At 41.1% G+C, this 18,967-nt stretch overlaps 1 protein-coding gene across 2 annotated transcripts in view; it reads left to right on the top strand.

The window, feature by feature from the left end:
• The window catches only part of ATG7 (autophagy related 7), a 582,165-nt gene that overhangs the window by 72,308 nt on the left and 490,890 nt on the right, over positions 1–18,967 (top strand). For both annotated transcript variants that reach the window (XM_053721092.1, XM_053721093.1), the window contains exons 4-5: positions 3,393–3,510; positions 13,894–13,971. In XM_053721092.1, the coding sequence (XP_053577067.1) occupies positions 3,393–3,510; positions 13,894–13,971 (196 nt within the window). The remainder of the gene's footprint in view (positions 1–3,392; positions 3,511–13,893; positions 13,972–18,967) is intronic.

Below are 18,967 nucleotides of genomic sequence, written 5' to 3' on the forward strand. Positions count from 1 at the left end.
ACTTTCTTACAGTAGTATATTTCAAACAATGTGTAAGACACTTTACAGTCAATTGAGCATAAACAATTGTCCCGTGAACCTCAACCGAATCTTTCTGCTGAGTGGTGTGGTGTTGTTTTTTCCCTACCAGTATAAACATGCCTGCAAGGATAACAAACCTTAAAACATAACTTGTACATAATAACTCAACCTGCAACTCTTTACACAAATCCTGAGCCATCATGTATTATTTACTTAGTTTCATGACTAGAGTGTCGTGTTATAGACGCTCATTCAAGTATTCTCCTCAGCCTAGGTCCCCCCCATCCTGTTCCCTGACTGGACTATGCGCAGGGGAGTCCCCCTTCTCTACAAATTCTTGGGCTTCCTGTGGGGTGTTGAAGAATTTTGGTCCCCTGGGGGTAATGATTTTCAGCTTAGCAGGGTATAGCAGAAAGGCCTGTTTGCCCTCTCTGTGCAACTTAGAGCAGATAGGTGAGAACTCTCTGCGCCTGCGTGTGAGGTCTGCAGAGAAATCCTGAAATAACAGTAAGCGTGCATTTTCAAAAGTTAAATGGTCCAGCTTTCTGTATGCTCTCATGATGGCTGTTTTTGTTTGGAAATGTAAGAATTTAATCATGATAGGGCGGGGCTGCAGTCTGTCTACGCCTGGCTGTTCTGCTCCTACCCTATGCGCTCTCTCAACTCCTCCATCTAGGTCTCTAAGTGGAATATTTAGCAAAGTGGGTAGTGTCCTTTCAACAAACTGGAGTATATCACCTGATTTAACCTTTTCTGGGAGGCCCAGTAGACGTACATTATTGCGTCGTGATCTGTTTTCCAGGTCGTCTACTTTTAATTGTAAAGTGAGAGCCTGTCTTTCCAGATTCCTAATTTTATTGGTGGTGGCTATATTGCTGTCTTCTAAGTCAGAGATTCTGGCCTCTGCCTCAGCCACCCTGGTAGAGAACTGCTTGACATCGTCAGTGAGAGTGTCAACCCCTCTTTGTAAATTATCAATTTTAGGCATAAATAGCATCGAAATCTGTTTTACTATAGGGTGTGTGTCTATCTGACTGCTTTCCTGAAATGGGTCTGTAATAGAGCTTTGAGAAGCTTGTTCTGTGGCCGCTCTATTTTTTCTCTCACTATTTTTGTTACGGCTTGACATTGCGTGGTTAGTTAAAAATCTCTCCATGTACCCATAAAGTAAATTAAAAAAGGAAAAAAAAGAAAAAAAAACAACAGGGTAGAGATTACAAGGTTGGTTATAGAATATTACAGTGAGATGAAATATTTGAGCCAAACCACACTACACAATGACTGTGATGCAGTACAAATTACAGTTTTCAACTATCAAGTAGGCTCTGAGTGTCTGCGTTCAGATTAACCTATTCAGTTACAAATAAAACCAATCACTCCTGTTTCAGTATAACATTTTCCACTCACACAGTTCCAATTTCCATGTCTAGAATGACACAGTATACAGGGTATGATAGGTTTACAAGGAAGGGCAGTATGGCAGGAGTCTCCCAACCCTGCGTTTAAATGTACCTGTGCCTATTAAAGCTATCCTAGGCACTGTCTTGTGAAAGTTAGTCACTTCTGATCCGAGCCAATGTCCCTTTATGTCAAATCCTGCACTTTGCAGCTTGCTCTTCACAGGGGGCCAGAGAGATATAAACAGTGTCAGCTTGTATGACTGTATGGTTCCAGATGTCTCACCAGGGAGACAGAAATGGTCTTAGCAACCGTATTAGTGTCTTGTAATGTTCTGTGTTGCAGGGTTTGTTTCTGGGGCAAGAGGGGTGAAAGCAATCAGTGCTTAAGTCTCAGGCAGTGTTCCGGTGTCATTATTGCTATAAGGGGGCTTAAGAAGAAGAGGGAGGATATCTGTATAGGAGCCCGTTGGATCAGGATCAGTGTATGAGGCTCAGCTCCGGAAATGTCCCGCTCCCTCCACCACCCTGTACTTGGTGCTGTTCGGTGTGTTCAGCGCTTACCCTCTGCCCTTGCCTCCTTGTTCCCTGTTCTGCCGCTACTCAAGATGGCGCCGATTTTCGCGCCAAAAGCGGAATCTGTGTGTCTGAGTTGGTTGCAGGGCTCCGGGCACTCCTCAGCGGTCCCTCCAAGGGCACTCAGGTATGCTTAGTCAGGAAGATTTGTAAGTGGGGTTTAAAGGCGTGCGGGAATTGTTGGGAACTCCGGTATCTGTGCCGCTATGTCCCTTCTCTCTTACCCGCTTTTCCTCGGGCTCCGCTGCCGCTGCTCCACTTGCTTGTAGTCTCCAAGCTCTCCGCAGGGTCACAGGGGGTCTCCACCCCTCTCGGCTGTGCTTCTCTGGGGTCTGTGTCTTCAGCGGCCTTCCGGTGGTGGAGCGATGTAGCGCTCACCCGATCTCTATGGCGGTACAACAGGCGAAGTCCCCCACTCCGGGCAGCAAATTCTGCCAAGGAGAGATCGCTGGATACAGAGTTCACTTGGGGCTCTCGTGCCAGGGTCAGTTTGGGAAGCCCAGGCTGTATATAGCCTAATGTAAGAGGGTCAGAGCACGGAGCTCCTTGCTGTTGCTGCTTTCTCTTAGTCCAGCCCACCGGAAGTCCAGAGCATACAATTTTAAGCAACTTTCTAATTGTCTCTTTGTTCTCTTGGTATCTTTATTTAAAAATCAGGAAGGTAGTAAGCTTAGGAGCTGGCCCATTTTTGTTTCAGCACCTGGGTAGAACTTGCTTATTGGTGCTAAATGGAGCTCTATCTGAATCATGAAAATAAAAAACATTTGGGTTTCATATCCCTTTAAAGGGACAGTCTACACCAGAATTGTTATTGTTTAATAAGATAAATAATGCCTTTATTACCCATTCCTGCAGTTTTGCATATAGCCAACACCTTTATATTAATATACTTTTTACCTCTGTGATTACCTTGTATCTAAGCATCTACTGACAGCCCCCTGATCACATGACTTTTTATTTATCTATTGACTTTTATTTTAGCCAATTAGTGCAGTGTCTGCCACAAGCCACGGGTGTGATCACAATGGTATATTTATGGCTCACATGAACTAGCACTCCCCTGTTGTGAGAAGCAAATAATAAAGCATGTGAAAAGAGGCGGCCTTCAAGGGCTTAGACATTACCATATTAGACATTACATATTATAATATGAGCCTACCTCGGTTTAGCTTTCAACTAAGAATACCAAGAGAACAAAGCAAATTTGATGATAAAAGTAAATTGGAAAGTTGTTTAAAATCACATGCCCTATCTGAATCATGAAAGTTTATTTTTGACTAGACTGTCCCTTTAACTTATATCCTGTTAAAATGTCAACTTGAGCACTGTTTTTTTTCTTTATATTTTTTATTTTTTTTAAATATTATTTTTAACGTTTTAACATCTTTGTTTTTCTAGAAATGCCCCCACTCCTGCTCGCTGTTGCCCAGCTGTAGGTTCTTTGTATAACACTAATACTTTGGAGTTATTCAAGTCTTGTGACAAGAAAGCACTTTTGGAAAAAGCAGCAGAGGAGGTAAGAACTGCTTTTGTATTACTAGATTTCGTTTTCTTTCAAGAAATCCACGCTTCATATTTTAATAATAAAAGAAAATACATTGAGAGAAATAAGTTTATTCCACTACAATTTAATTATTATTTTTTTTACAAACTTTCTGAAAATTGAACATAGTAAAGTGAAGTCTATGGCATTTAAGGGACCATTGCTATATCAACACATTTCTCTTACATTGGTGTATCCGGTCCACGGCTTCATCCTTACTTGTGGGATATTCTCAATCCCTACAGGAAGTGGCAAAGAGAGCACACAGCAGAGCTGTCCATATAGCTCCCCTCAGGCTCCGCCCCCCCAGTCATTCTCTTTGTCGCTCTAACAAGTAGCATCTCCACGGGAGGGTAAAGAGTTTGTGGTGTTAGATTTGTAGTTTTTATTTCTTCTATCAAAAGTTTGTTATTTTAAAATAGTGCCGGTTTGTACTATTTACTCTAGGCAGAAAGTGATGAAGATTTCTGCTGAGAGGAATATGATTTTAGCACCAGTAACTAAAATCCATTGCTGTTCCCACACAGGACTGTTGAATACCGGAGAACTTCAGTTGGGGGGAACAGTTTGCAGGCTTAACTGCTTCAGGTATGATCAGTCATTTTTCTAACAAGACCCAGTAATGCTAGAAGTCTGACAGAAATCCCCATGGGGGAAGGTAAGCCATTTTCTCAGACTCTGTATAGAAGGATGGCTTAAATTAAGGGCTTAATTTCTGGTGGACACTGTTTTTGGGCTTAATGGATTGCTTTATTAGCATGATTTAAAAATGAATCTGGTCTTTTTAGACTTGTAAAACACTTATGGTTTTTTTTTTTATTTCGCCTGGCACTTTATTAGACACCTAACCTATCTCAAAGGCCCCATCACTCTGGAATGAAGAGGGAGGGGGCCTCATTTTCGCGCCTCAGTTGCGCAGTTGTTTTTGCTAGACAGTTCATGCAGCTTCATGTGTGGAGTCCAGAGACCTCAGAGAGGACTTCAGAGAGGCTTATTTCTTCTTCAAATAATCCCTAAGGAAGTTAAAAGCCACAGTAGAGGCTGTGGCATCGTGCTGTATTGTTTATAACCGGTTAACTGCTGTTTTTAGCTCCGGTTTGGGCATTAAGGGGTTAATTGATTTGAAAATTTGTGTGCAATCTTTTCAAAGCATTAGGATAATGTGGTGAAAATTTCATTAAGATCGGATGTTTATTTGATGTTTATTTGATATTTTGGTAATAAAGTGTGTACTTTTTTTTCTTTTTCTTTTTTTTTTTATTTATACATTTTTATTGAATTATACAAGACACTGACAACCATAAAATAATATATATAGTTTACAATGATGAAAAATGGTTTGCTGTAAGTAAGATATCAAAATCAGTACGGTCTTCCAGTGTCTATTGAAGTCTTTTAGATCAATGCTTGAAGAACAAACAATATTTTCAGAGAGAAAGAAAAGTAGAAGGAAAGAAGAGTAGAAAGAGAGGTAGAAAGAAGGAAGAGGGGTGGGAAAGGGAGGTGGGGAGGGGATCCCTGTTCTCTTATCCTCTGGTGTTATCAGCGTTCGTAGTGATCATCTCCCAGTAAAACTTTACATTATGGATAGTGTCAGCTCTTCCCGTTTTAAGGTATGCATTTTCCTCTAATAGGATTAATTCATGGGTCCGTAGTTTCCATTCTGTTATTGTAGGGATTACTACTGACTTCCAGTTCCTAGCTATAAGGGATTTCGCTCCATTAAGGCAAATTTGGAAAAGAAGTAATCTAATTTTACAGCCGTCCTTAGGCCTATCGTTAAATAATACAGAGGATGAAGTGAGTCTAAATGTAGGGTTCCACAATATTCCTAAAAGTCTTTCAATTGATGTCCAGAAGCCCCGTAATCTGGGACAAGACCACCAGATATGCAATAGTGTTCCAGCCTCCCCGCACCCCCTCCAGCAAAGGCAGGACGCTGTACCATAAATCTGTTGTAATCTCACTGGTGTGAGGTACCATCTTGACATGATTTTATAATTCATTTCTAAAATTTGTGTAGAAGTGGATGATTTGTGTGTGAGTTCAAAAAGCCTAGTCCATTTGTCCTGGTGGATCTCATCTGCTAACTCTCTCTGCCAGCTTCTGGTGTATCCTGGTAATTCCCTATATAGTAGACCCTCAATTGTCTTCTTAGCTAAAGCTAATGAACCTCTCAAAGCTTTGCCCTATTTACAAAGGCCCTCGAAACGTGTCAACGGTCTCTGAAAGGAAGATCTGTGAGGGGAGAGTCTTAGTAGATTCTGAAGTTGTCGGTATTTTAACCAATTGGTATAAACCCCTCCTAAAGTGTCCGCAAGGTCACATAATGGTCTTAACTTTCCCTGCTGCATTAAGTCTGCCACTGGGGAAGAAAGGCCTAAGTCTGCAAAGCTTGTATTACTATTAGATGTGTATAGGTTCGCCAGCAGTTCTGTGTTTTGATAAATTGGAGACATGGGGGAGAAAGGGGTGGAGATTCCGGGGACCCGTTTAATGGTGTTATCCCAAGTTGAGAAGATGTGTCTATAGAGTCGAGACATTCTGGCTCGGTTGGGTCTATACTTAGAAGGAAGTCAGCATAAGGGGCCTAACTCAGGTGACTGAAGGATATGGGAATCCAAAGGTATCCAAGCTTTATCCCCTTTCCTCGTGTGCCAATCTAGTATACACTGCAGTACATTAGCTTGATAAAACCGTAGTATGTGTGGCATGCCTAGACCCCTATTTTGCCTAGATCTGTATAAAATGTTACGGGCTACCCTAGGTTTTTGCCTGTTCCATACAAACCTATTTAAGGCTGTCTGTAACTGGGTTAAGTAGGAGTTTGGTAAATTGATAGGGACTGTCTGTAGCACATATAGGATTCGTGGTAGGATAGTCATCTTGACTATCTGAATTCTCCCCCACCATGAGAAGGGTTTTTGTTGCCAAGTTTGGCAGTCTTTTTGGATGTTCTTGAGCAATGGGACATAGTTGGATTGGAAAACGGAGGCAAGTCTGGGTGTTAAGTTAATCCCTAGATATTTGATGTGTTGCTTCTGTAGCTGGTAAGGGCAGATCTGAGACAGGTCTGCAAATTTCTGCGGGTTCATATTGATGTTTAGGACGTTTGATTTTTGATTATTGATAAGGAAGTGGGATAGCTTGCCAAATTTTTTTAACTCCTGCAGGAGAGGGGGTAATGAGCTGGCGGGGTTAGTAAGGGTCAGAAGAATATCGTCTGCGTAAAGGCTAATTTTATAGTCATTGGGTCCTATGGTAACCCCCTTAATTGTCTGGTTTTGTCTAATATGCTGCGCTAAGGGTTCCATAGCCATGGAAAATAGCAAGGGCGAGAGTGGGCACCCTTGTCTAGTACCATTCTTAATGGGAAACGACTCCGAAATGACCCTGTTGACCTTTATTTTAGCAACAGGGTCACTATATAGGCTAAAAATTCTCTTTATCATGAAGTCTCCTATCCCGAATCCTCTCAGTGCTGACTTAAGGTATGTCCAATTAATCCGGTCGAAAGCTTTCTCCGCGTCGGTAGAGACCAGCACCATCTCCTGTCCTGTGCTGTGGGCATGATCTATCAGATGGAGAGTTCTGATGGTGTTGTCCCTGGTCTCCCGACGCGGAACAAAGCCAGCCTGGTCTACGTGAATAAGCTGCGGCAAGAATTTGTTCAGTCTATTCGCTAGTATTTTGGCATATATTTTTGCATCTGAGTTTATAAGGGCGGTAGCTTCCAGGGTCTGTTGGTAAAGTGTGTACTTTTTATTATTTAAAAACACAGTAACGTTTTTTCAAAAAGTATTTTTTCTTGCATTGTAGTGCTGTCTAAGTCTGTCAAACATGTCTGAGCCTTCAGATAGCCCTTGTTCTGTATGTTTAAAAGCCATGGCGGTACCCCCATTACATTTGTGTTTGAAGTGTGCTATAGCGTCCAAGCAGTTTAAGGACCATGCAGTGACACTTAAAAATGTAGCCCAAGATGATTCTTTAGCTGAAGGTAGTGAGGATAGTACTCTCTCCTCTCCTCCTGTCTCGACACCAGCTATGCCCGCGCAATCGATGCCCAGTACCTCTAGCGCATCGATTCCTATTACTTTGCAACAGTTAGCAGCAGTAATGGATAATTCTCTCGCAGCATTTTTATCCAAACTGCCAGCATTTCCAAGGAAACGCGATAGCTCAGTTTTAAATACAGAGAATGAGCAATCAGACGCAGCGGATAATTTATCTGTAGTGCCCTCACAACAATCTAACTTGGTGGTGAGGGAGGTCCTGTCTGAGGGAGAAATTTCTGACACAGGAAAGGTTTCTCAGCAGGCAGAGCCAGATACCATAGCATTTAAATTTAAGCTAGAACACCTCCGCGCCCTGCTTAAGGAGGTTTTGGCTACGCTAGATGATTGTGACCCCTTGGTGGTCCCAGAAAAATTATGTAAAATTGGACAAATTCTTAGAGGTCCCGGAACACACTGACGCGTTTCCGATCACTAAGAGGGTGGCGGATATTGTGACTAGGGAGTGGGAGAGACCAGGTGTACCCTTTGTTCCCCCTCCTATATTTAAGAAAATGTTCCCCATTGTTGACCCCAGAAGGGACGCGTGGCAGACGGTCCCTAAGGTAGAGGGGGCAGTTTCAACACTAGCCAAGCGCACGACTATACCAATAGAAGACAGTTGCGCTTTCAAAGATCCTATGGATAAAAAATTAGAAGGTTTACTTAAGAGAATATTTGTTCAACAAGGTTTCCTTCTTCAACCAATTTCTTGCATTATTCCTGTAACCACTGCAGCGGCTTTTTGGTTTGAGGATCTGGAAAACTCGCTCCAGACGGAGACTTCTTATGATGAGGTCATGGACAGAATTCACGCCCTGAAGTTGGCTAATTCTTTCATCACAGATGTCGCTCTTCAGTTAGCTAAATTAGCAACGAAAAATTCTGGTTTTGCCATCGTGGCGCGCAGAGCGCTTTGGCTAAAATCTTGGTCGGCGGACGTGTCGTCCAAAACAAAATTGCTTAATATTCCTTTCAAGGGTAAGACCCTATTCGAACCAGAGTTGAAAGAGATTATTTCAGATATCACTGGGGGAAAGGGCCATGCCCTTCCACAAGATAGACCCTTCAAGGCTAAAAACAAGGCTAATTTTCGTTCCTTTCGTAATTTCAGGAACGGACCTGCTTCAACCTCTACAGCCGCTAAGCAAGAGGGTAACGCTTCCCAGCCCAAACCAACATGGAAACCCTTGCAGGGCTGGAACAAGGGTAAACAAGCCAAGAAGCCTGCTGCTGCTACCAAGACAGCATGAAAGGGTAGCCCCCGATCCGGGACCGGATCTAGTAGGGGGCAGACTTTCTCTCTTTGCTCAGGCTTGGGCAAGAGATGTTCCAGATCCCTGGGCGCTAGAAATTGTCGCTCAGGGATACCTTCTGGAATTCAAGGACCTTCCTCCAAGGGGGAGGTTACACATTTCTCGCTTATCTTTAGACCAGACAAAGAGACAGGCATTCTTACGCTGCGTAGAAGACCTTCTAAAAATGGGAGTGATACACCCAGTTCCAATGGCAAAACAAGGACTGGGTTTTTACTCAAACCTGTTTGTAGTTCCCAAAAAGGAAGGAACTTTCAGGCCAATCCTGGACTTAAAAATCCTAAACAAATTTCTCAGAGTTCCATCATTCAAAATGGAAACCATTCGGACAATCTTACCAATGATCCAGGAGGGTCAATATATGACTACCGTGGACTTAAAGGATGCGTACCTGCATATTCCTATCCACAAAGATCACGCTTTTCTGGACAAGCATTACCAGTTCGTGGCTCTTCCCTTCGGATTGGCCACTGCTCCCAGAATTTTCACAAAGGTGCTAGGGTCCCTTCTAGCGGTGCTAAGACCAAGGGGCATTGCAGTAGCACCTTACCTAGACGACATCTTAATACAAGCGTCGTCCTTTCACAAAGCAAAGGCTCATACGGACATCGTTCTGGCCTTTCTAAGGTCTCACGGGTGGAAGGGGAACGTAGAAAAGAGTTCTCTGTCCCCATTCACAAGGGTTCCCTTCCTGGGAACAATAATAGATTCGGTAGAAATGAAAATCTTTCTGACGGAGGTCAGGAAGTCGAAACTTTCGAACACTTGTCGAGTTCTTCATGCGATTCCTCAACCTTCCGTGGCTCAGTGCATGGAGGTAATAGGACTAATGGTTGCGGCAATGGACGTGGTCCCTTTTGCTTGAATTCATCTAAGACCACTGCAACTGTACATGCTCAAACAGTGGAATGGGGATTATGCGGATTTGTCTCCCCAAATACAAATGGACCAGAAAACCAGAGACTCACTCCTCTGGTGGTTGTCTCAGGATCACCTGTCTCAGGGAATGAGTTTCCGCAGACCAGAGTGGATCATTGTCACGACCGACGCCAGCCTCTTAGGCTGGGGTGCGGTCTGGGACTCCCTGAAAGCTCAGGGTCTATGGTCTCGGGAAGAATCTCTTCTCTCGATAAACATTTTGGAATTGAGAGCGATATTCAATGCGCTCCAGGCCTGGCCTCAGCTAGCGGAGGCCAAATTCATCAGATTTCAGTCGGACAACATCACGACTGAAGCGTACATCAATCATCAGGGAGGAACAAAGAGTTCCCTGGCGATGAGGGAGGTATCCAAGATCATCAAATGGGCAGAGGATCACTCCTGCCATCTATCAGCAATTCACATCCCAGGAGTGGACAACTGGGAGGCGGATTATCTGAGTGGGCAGGTTTTTGCCCAGTTAACCCAACTATGGGGCCTTCCAGATCTGGATCTGATGGCGTCACGCCAGAACTCCAAAGTTCCACGTTACGGGTCCAGGTCCAGGGATCCCAAGGCGACATTGGTAGATGCCTTAGTGGCGCCTTGGTCGTTCAATCTAGCTTATGTCTTTCCACCGTTGCCTCTTCTCCCTCGGCTAGTAGCCAGAATCAAGCAGGAGAAGGTTTCGGTAATTCTGATAGCTCATGCGTGGCCATGCAGGACTTGGTTTGCAGACCTGGTGGATATGTCATCGGCTCCACCATGGAAGCTACCTTTGAGGCAGGACCTTCTAATCCAAGGTCCATTCAAGCATCCAAACCTAGTTTCTCTGCAACTGACTGCTTGGAGATTGAACGCTTAATTCTAGCTAAGCGTGGGTTCTCTGAATCAGTTATAGATACTCTGATCCAGGCTAGAAAGCCTGTTACCAGGAAAATTTACCATAAGATATGTCGGAAATATCTTTGTTGGTGCGAATCCAAGGGTTACTCATGGAGTAAGATTAGGATTCCAAGGTTACTATCCTTTCTCCAAGAAGGATTGGAGAAAGGTCTGTCAGCTAGTTCCTTAAAAGGACAGATATCTGCTCTGTCTGTTCTGTTACACAAGCGTCTGGCAGCCGTGCCAGATGTTCAGGCGTTTGTACAGGCTTTAGTCAGAATCAAGCCTGTCTACAGACCTGTGGCTCCTCCATGGAGTCTAAATTTAGTTCTTTCAGTTCTTCAAGGGGTTCCATTTGAACCTCTACATTCCATAGATATTAAGTTACTATCTTGGAAAGTTTTGTTTTTGGTAGCTATTTCTTCTAGAAGAGTTTCTGAATTGTCAGCTTTCCAGTGTAATTCACCCTATCTGGTGTTTCATACAGATAAGGTCGTTTTGCGTACCAAACCTGGGTTTCTTCCAAAAGTGGTTTCCAATAAGAATATTAACCAGGAAATAGTGGTTCCTTCTGTGTGTCCTAATCCAGTTTCTAACAAGGAACGTCTGTTACACAATCTTGATGTAGTTCGTGCTCTAAAGTTTTATCTAAAAGCAACTACTTCAGACAAACATCGTCTTTGTTTGTCGTCTATTCTGGCAGGAGGAGAGGTCAAAAAGCAACTGCTACCTCTCTATCTTTCTGGCTGAAAAGCATCATCCGGTTGGCTAATGAGACTGCTGGAAGGCAGCCTCCCGAACGAATTAAAGCTCATTCCACTCGAGCTGTGGCTTCCACATGGGCTTTCAAGAATGAGGCTTCTGTTGAACAGATCTGTAAGGCAGCGACTTGGTCTTCACTGCATACATTTGCCAAATTTTACAAATTCAATACTTTTGCTTCTTCGGAGGCTATTTTTGGGAGAAAGGTTTTGCAAGCAGTGGTGCCTTCCGTTTAGGTTACCTGACTTGTTCCCTCCCTTCATCCGTGTCCTAAAGCTTTGGTATTGGTTCCCACAAGTAAGGATGAAGCCGTGGACCGGATACACCAATGTAAGAGAAAACAGAATTTATGCTTACCTGATAAATTTCTTTCTCTTACGGTGTATCCGGTCCACGGCCCACCCTGGCAATTTGGTCAGGTTTAAATTTATTTTTGTAAACTACAGTCACCACTGCACCCTATGGTTCTCCTTTTTCTCCTAACCGTCGGTCGAATGACTGGGGGGGCGGAACCTGAGGTGGGCTATATGGACAGCTCTGCTGTGTGCTCTCTTTGCCACTTCCTGTAGGGATTGAGAATATCCCACAAGTAAGGATGAAGCCGTGGACCGGATACACCGTAAGAGAAAGAAATTTATCAGGTAAGCATAAATTCTGTTTTTCTTCAACGTATTCAGTGGTTCTCTATTTGTGTTAATTATGACTTTTGAGAAAATAGTCCCCTTCAGGGTTATTGTGGGAAAACAGGAGTGGACTAATTGCCCTGTGTGCCTGGAGGGGTATAACTGAACCTTAAAGGGACAGGAAACCCCAAAATTTTCTTTTGCGATTTGAATCAACTTCCCCTCTATTTACCCCTATTATTGAATGTGCTTCATTCTCTTGTTATCCTTTGCTGAAGAAACAGCAATTTACCACTGGCAGCAAGATGAACATATCTAGTTAACCAATCACAACAGACAAATGTGTGAATGCACCAATTAGCAGCTAGCTCCCATTAGTGTAGGGTATATGTGTATTCTTTAATAGCAAAGGATACCAAGAAAATGAAGCACATTTGAAAATAAAATTGAGCTTAAAGGGACAGTACACTGTAAAAATGTTTTTATATTAATGTATTTTGAATGACTTCTTATACCAGCTGCAGAGTATAAAATGTATGAGACATTGCATTTTCAGGTTTATTTTTGTGTATTAAGTAGCTGGTTTTGTGCTTTGAATCCACAGTCTATTACAATGGGTTGAGCTTCAGGTAATATCAGATCTCATTATGTTATCATTTTGTGTACACACACTTGCTTCCTTATCTTATATTTGTCTAGAAAACCAAAGCTCCATACTTAGAGAGAACAAAGGAAAATTATCATTTTATTACTTAACTATCCTGCAGCCCACTGAGATTGTAATCTCTTCTGCTGGCTGTGTTTACTTAGGCTATTCAATAGCTGAGACTCCAGTATAAAAACCTTCAGTATAGGTTGTGATACCACACGCTAAATCAGCTATTTCAAAGGCCAAAATAGGGGTAAAGGAGCTACTTGTAAACAATTGAATACACTCCAGCAGGTAAAATGAGTCATTGGGAACAATTTAAATGGGAGAAATTTTTTGAGTGAAAGGGACAGTCTAGTAAAAAATAAACTTTCATGATTCAAATAGGGCATGTCATTTTAAACAACTTTCCAATTTACTTTTAGCCTCAATTTTGCTTTGTTCCCTTGGTATTCTTAGTTGAACGCTAAACCTAGGAGGTTCATATGCTAATTTCTTAGCCCTTGAATGCCTCCTCTTATCTAAATGCATTTTGATCTTTTTTACAACTAGAGGGCGTTAGTACATGTGTGCCATATAGATAATATTGTGCTCATGCCTGTGGAGTTACCTGGGAGTAAGCACTGATTTGCTAAAATTCAAGTCTGTCAAAATCACTGAGATAAGGGGGCAGTCTGCAGAGGCTTAGATACAAAGTAATCACAGAGGTAAAAAGTGTATTAATATAACCGTGTTGGTTATGCAAAACTGAGGAATTGACACTACTATAAAGAAGAATATGCACAGATACTGATCTAAAAATCCAGTATAAAACCTTTTAAAAACTTACTAAGAAGCTCCCACTTTAGCACTGTTGAGGAGGTTAGGCTGGGAGGCCCATGGAAATGGGCTGGGATATCCGGAACAGCAGAGAGGGGCGCAGGAGTCTGTAGGCATCAGTATACAGCTAAAAGTTAGGTGCTTGGTTAGGAATACGAAAATCAGCACAATGTTATTAGAAATAAGCCAAACTATACATTTTTACAAAAACACTCCCAGATGGGCTATATAAATGGATCATCCACAAAACATTTAGACAAAGAAAAATCTAGTGTACAGTGTCCCTTTAAGACTAGAACTTGAAAACTTTCAACTCTTTTTTTCTTTTGCAGATTTGGGATTCTATTCGGTCTGGTGCTGCACTGGATGATGTAGTGCTTCTAAATAAATTCCTCTTGTTAACGTTCTCAGTAAGTTTTTGTTTTTATTCTAAATTTCATGTTTAGTCTTTCCCTTTTACGATTCATGGACATATAAAAAAAAAATTGACTCCAAAATATTTTACTATGCTAGATGAGAGAGAATGATGATGTTCTGACTTTCCTAGTTTAATTCTGAGTAGTGCTTGCTGATTGGTGGCTAAATGTAGCCACCAATCAGCAAGAGCTACCCAGGTGCTGAATAAAAAATGGGCCGGCTCTTTAGCTTACATTCCTGTTTATGGCCTATATATACACATTTTTTAGTAATGTTAGCCACCGGTGGTTATTTTTCTAAACGTATTGTAATATTCTTTTTATGTATCTTTGTGTCCTTACTGTGTAATTAAATTGTAACCATATGTAAGTTTGAAAACGTTTTAGTATTTACTTGATATACCTGGTATTTACCAATAATAATAATTTTTAGATCCCACAATATTCAGCTTTCAGAGCAGGGACTTGTCTTTTTTTATTTTTTAAATAACGATACCAAGAAAATGAAGAAAATTAATAATATGAGTAAATTAGAAAGTTGCTTAAAATTTCATGCTCTGTCTGAATCATGAAAGAAACATTTCTGAGTTTCATATCCCTTAAAATATATGGCAAGTTTATAAATAGAGCAAGACAGCATAACATCTCTACCTTTTTGTTCTAAACTCATTGTTACAATTGATTTTGTCTGATCTTCACTTCTATTTGTATGGATGCTAACTTAGGCATTTGCATATGCATAGAAGGACTAGATTTACAGATTTTGCTACGATTTGAGTAAATTGGTTCAATATTACTTAAGTTTCTAACAGGTTAAAAATAAACACATTGTTAAATTGAGGAAGAAGAGAAAAAGGTTAAAAAGGACGACAGCCAAAATGATTCTACCAGTCTTAATGACATTTGACAGGGTGACTGATTTGTCTGTAGTCATTGGGGCTGGGAATATCATACTAGACTTGCACGCTCCCCAGCTGTCCTAAGAAGAGAAGAGACTGACATAAACATTTAGCTTCAGACAGCCTGTTGGCAGTAGTGCCCTTAAAGGGACGGTCTAGTCAAAATTTAACTTGCATGATTCAGATAGGGCATGCAATTTTAAACAACTCCAATTTACTTTTATCATCAAATGTGCTTTGTTCTTTTGCTATTCTTTGTTGAAAGCTAAACCTAGGCAGGCTCATATTCTAATTTCTAAGTCCTTGAAGGTCGCCTCATAACTAGTTTTTAAAGTTTTTCATAGCTAGAGGGCTCTAATTCATGTGTGCCATATAGATAACATTGTACTTCTGTGAAGTTACTAAGGAGTCAGCACTGATTGGCTAGACTGCAAGTCTGTCAAAAGAACTGAATAAGGGGCAGTCTGCTGAGGCTTAGATACAAGGTAATCACAGAGGTAAAAAGTGTATTAATATAACTGTGTTAGTTATGCAAGACTGGGGAATGGGTAATAAAGGGATTATCTATCTTTTTAAGCAATGATAATACACCACATCAGTCATCATGGATCATATCCCCATTCAGTCAGTTCCTACCAGGTTTCTGAATTTTGTAATGGATCACTTTTATTATAAAGCTTAAAGGGACACTAAACCTATTTTTTTTTTCTTTCATGATTCAGATAGAGCAGCAATTTTAAGCAACTTTCTATTTTACTCCTATTATCAATTTTTCTTTGTTCTCTTGCTATCTTTATTTGAAAAAGAAGGCATCTAAGCTAAGAAGCAATTTGTTGGTTCAGAACCATGGACAGCACTTGTTTATTGGTGCTGTCCAATCAACAAGGACAACCCAGGTTGTTCACCAAAAATGGACTGGCATCTAAACTAACATTCTTGCTTTTCAAATAAACATACCAAGAGAATGAAGAAAATTTGCTAATAGGAGTAAATTAGAAAGTTGCTTAAAATTGCATGCTCTATCTGAACCATGAAAGAAAAAAATTTGGGTTCAGTGTCCCTTTAAAGCAGTGCTTTCCAAACTGTGTGTCGGGACACACTAGTGTGTCGGCAGTAGTGTGTAGGTGTGTCCCTGCTTCAGCACAAATTTTTTTTTTACATTTTTTTTGGTTTCTGACTTTCCGCCTGCCTGCTTCGCATATCACATGGTTGACACATGATTGATACCTAGGGGGTCACAGATCTATTGGCGCAGCTCAGTGGGAACTGAAACTATTCCCATTGGCGGCACATTGGCTCCTGACTGCACGTGTAGTCTCCTTAATTGGCTCGTGACTGCATGTGTAGTCAGTGAGTGGGACAGTAGTGTGTCTGCAGCGCGGGCAGTAGTCAGTCGGACTCACCGAGCTCTGAGGGCAGCAGCTTAAAAGCTGAGCTGAAGTCAGAGTTGTTGTTTTTTTTGCAGCTAGCTCCTACTAGTGCATTGCTGCTCCTGCTCTTGATATATGGATAGGAAGGGGAAGCTTAAAAATGCTTGATGATGAAATGCGAGTGTCTTTATCTAATATTCCACCAAATATTCAGAAACTGTGTTCATCCCATCAACCTCATACATACCATTAAAACAGTAAGTAGCTATTGGTGTTATTAATTATTGCACATACATACTGTTACTTGTAAATATATTTCATTATTATATCATTTATGTATGTGTCCGTATCTCTTAAAACAAGTTAGTTTAACCTCCTGGTTGCCAGTACAACTGAATTACTGTGTCGCGAAATGATGTAGGTCTAAAAAGTGTGTCGCCAACATAAAAAGTTTGGAAAGCTCTGCTTTAAAGGGATACTAAACCCAATTTTTTGTCTTTAATGATTTAGATAGATCATGCAAATTTAAGCAACTTTCTAATTTACTCCTATTATTAATTTTTCTTTGTTCTCTTGCTGTCTTTATTTGAAAAAACAGAAAGCTAAGCTAAGGAGTGGGCCCATTTTTGATTCATCAACTTGAGGGTGCTTTTAATGTTCAGTCTCCTAAAGCTATGGAGTGTACCTAATTTTGATCCCTAATCGTATGAAGTTTTATTTCAATTTATAAGCGACTAAGTAGAATACGCCAGGATAAGTTGGTGTCTGTATCCTTATTATTCAGTGATTCAATTAAGGTCATGCTAATGTACTCTTTTGAAATATTTCTTTTTGTTTTTAGTTTTTTTTAGAGATTTGCATCTTGCTGTAAAGTCTTGGGACCTTCAATGTTTTATTGATGCATTGAATATAGCCACTTTCTGTAGCAAGATTGGAAAGCACAGACTCTAATGGCTATTTGCAAAGTTCTGTATTCTTTAGGAGACTTCTGAGAGGGTTTTTATTTACTTCAAGAAAACATACCCCACTAATACCTGAATGGTGTGAAAAAAATGGTTTCCTGGTAAGCAGGTATCATTAGTGGAATGATAGAGGGCTGTTTGGAGTATTTAAGTGATGGCTATTTCCAGCATCAGCTTATCCTTTTTAACACTCTGTAGTGAGTTTGTAATAACGTTTTTTTAAATGGATTTAGAAGTATCACTTTGTCTTCTGAAGCCAAGGGAGTGCGATTGTCTTCCTGTTTCTGGGTGTTTCTTACAGTATAATCCATACTTTGTGAGAGCCCACAAGATAATTTCATGTGGGCCGTTCCGGGTCACCAGGATCTGGCAAACCAACCTCATACTGTAAATGTTTGAGCTTCCCCTCTACTTAGAGCGATATGAAAAACACAACAATTGATAATAGAAGTACATTAGAAACTTTTGTTAAAAGTGTATGCTCTGTCTGGATCACAAAAGAAAACTGCTGGGTTTCACATCCCTTTAATTTTATTTTTGCCTTGTAGGAGAAGGTTAAAGTGATCTTTCATTTTATAGGGTTCTCTAAACAATCTGAGACACATTCACCCCCGTAGGATGCCTTCTGGACAGGAGAGATGAAAGGAGTCAGCCAGGCAGTGTATATATTCACTCAATGTGGAGTTGTTACAGGCCCTCCAGGTTAAATTCAGATTTATCTCTCAATCCTCTGGTCTACAGTAAGCTGGTGTTCAACTAGATCCTTGGCACATGCATGGACTGCCTCTGATTAGCCCTTCTACTAAAGGCAATTTACTTTTGTGGAGAGGAAAGTGGCAGCAGGTAAGTGCATGTTTTCACTACCTTCCACAGCCCAGCGGCTATTTTATAGGACACTACAATGTAGGTTCACATTGCCTGGAGGTACTTCTTTCATTAGAATCACTTTGGCACTTACTTGCAATCTAGGAATTATGAGGTTCTCTAAAATCTACATACAATTCCAGTCCAATCTGGTACAAACCCAAGCAGTAAAAGAACACTTTGTCTACTTCTTAGTCAGCATGAAGGTTTGTCCACCATGATGGACAACCGGTCCTGTGGGGGGCAAATTAAGACTGTTTTAGGTTGTTTGTGAAAAACCCTTTTCAGATCGATGGAATAATTTCCAAAGGATACAAAATGAGTTTTCTCCAACATAGGTGTGTCCGGTCCACGGCGTCATCCTTACTTGTGGGATATTCTCTTCCCCAACAGGAAATGGCAAAGAGCCCAGCAAAGCTGGTCACATGATCCCTCCTAGGCTCCGCCTACCCCAGTCATTCTCTTTGCCGTTGTACAGGCAACATCTCCACGGAGATGGCTTAGAGTTTTTTAGTGTTTAACTGTAGTTTTTATTATTCAATCAAGAGTTTGTTATTTTAAAATAGTGCTGGTATGTACTATTTACTCTGAAACAGAAAAGAGATGAAGATTTCTGTTTGTATGAGGAAAATGATTTTAGCAACCGTTACTAAAATCCATGGCTGTTCCACACAGGACTGTTGAGAGGAATTAACTTCAGTTGGGGGAACAGTGAGCAGTCTTTTGCTGCTTGAGGTATGACACATTCTAACAAGACGATGTAATGCTGGAAGCTGTCATTTTCCCTATGGGATCCGGTAAGCCATTTTTATTCAGACAGTAAATAAGGGCTTCACAAGGGTTTATTAAGACTGTAGACATTTTCTGGGCTAAATCGATCATATTTACACATATT

The sequence above is a fragment of the Bombina bombina genome, chromosome 7 (assembly GCF_027579735.1).
Source record: "Bombina bombina isolate aBomBom1 chromosome 7, aBomBom1.pri, whole genome shotgun sequence".
NCBI classification, from domain to species: domain Eukaryota; kingdom Metazoa; phylum Chordata; class Amphibia; order Anura; family Bombinatoridae; genus Bombina; species Bombina bombina.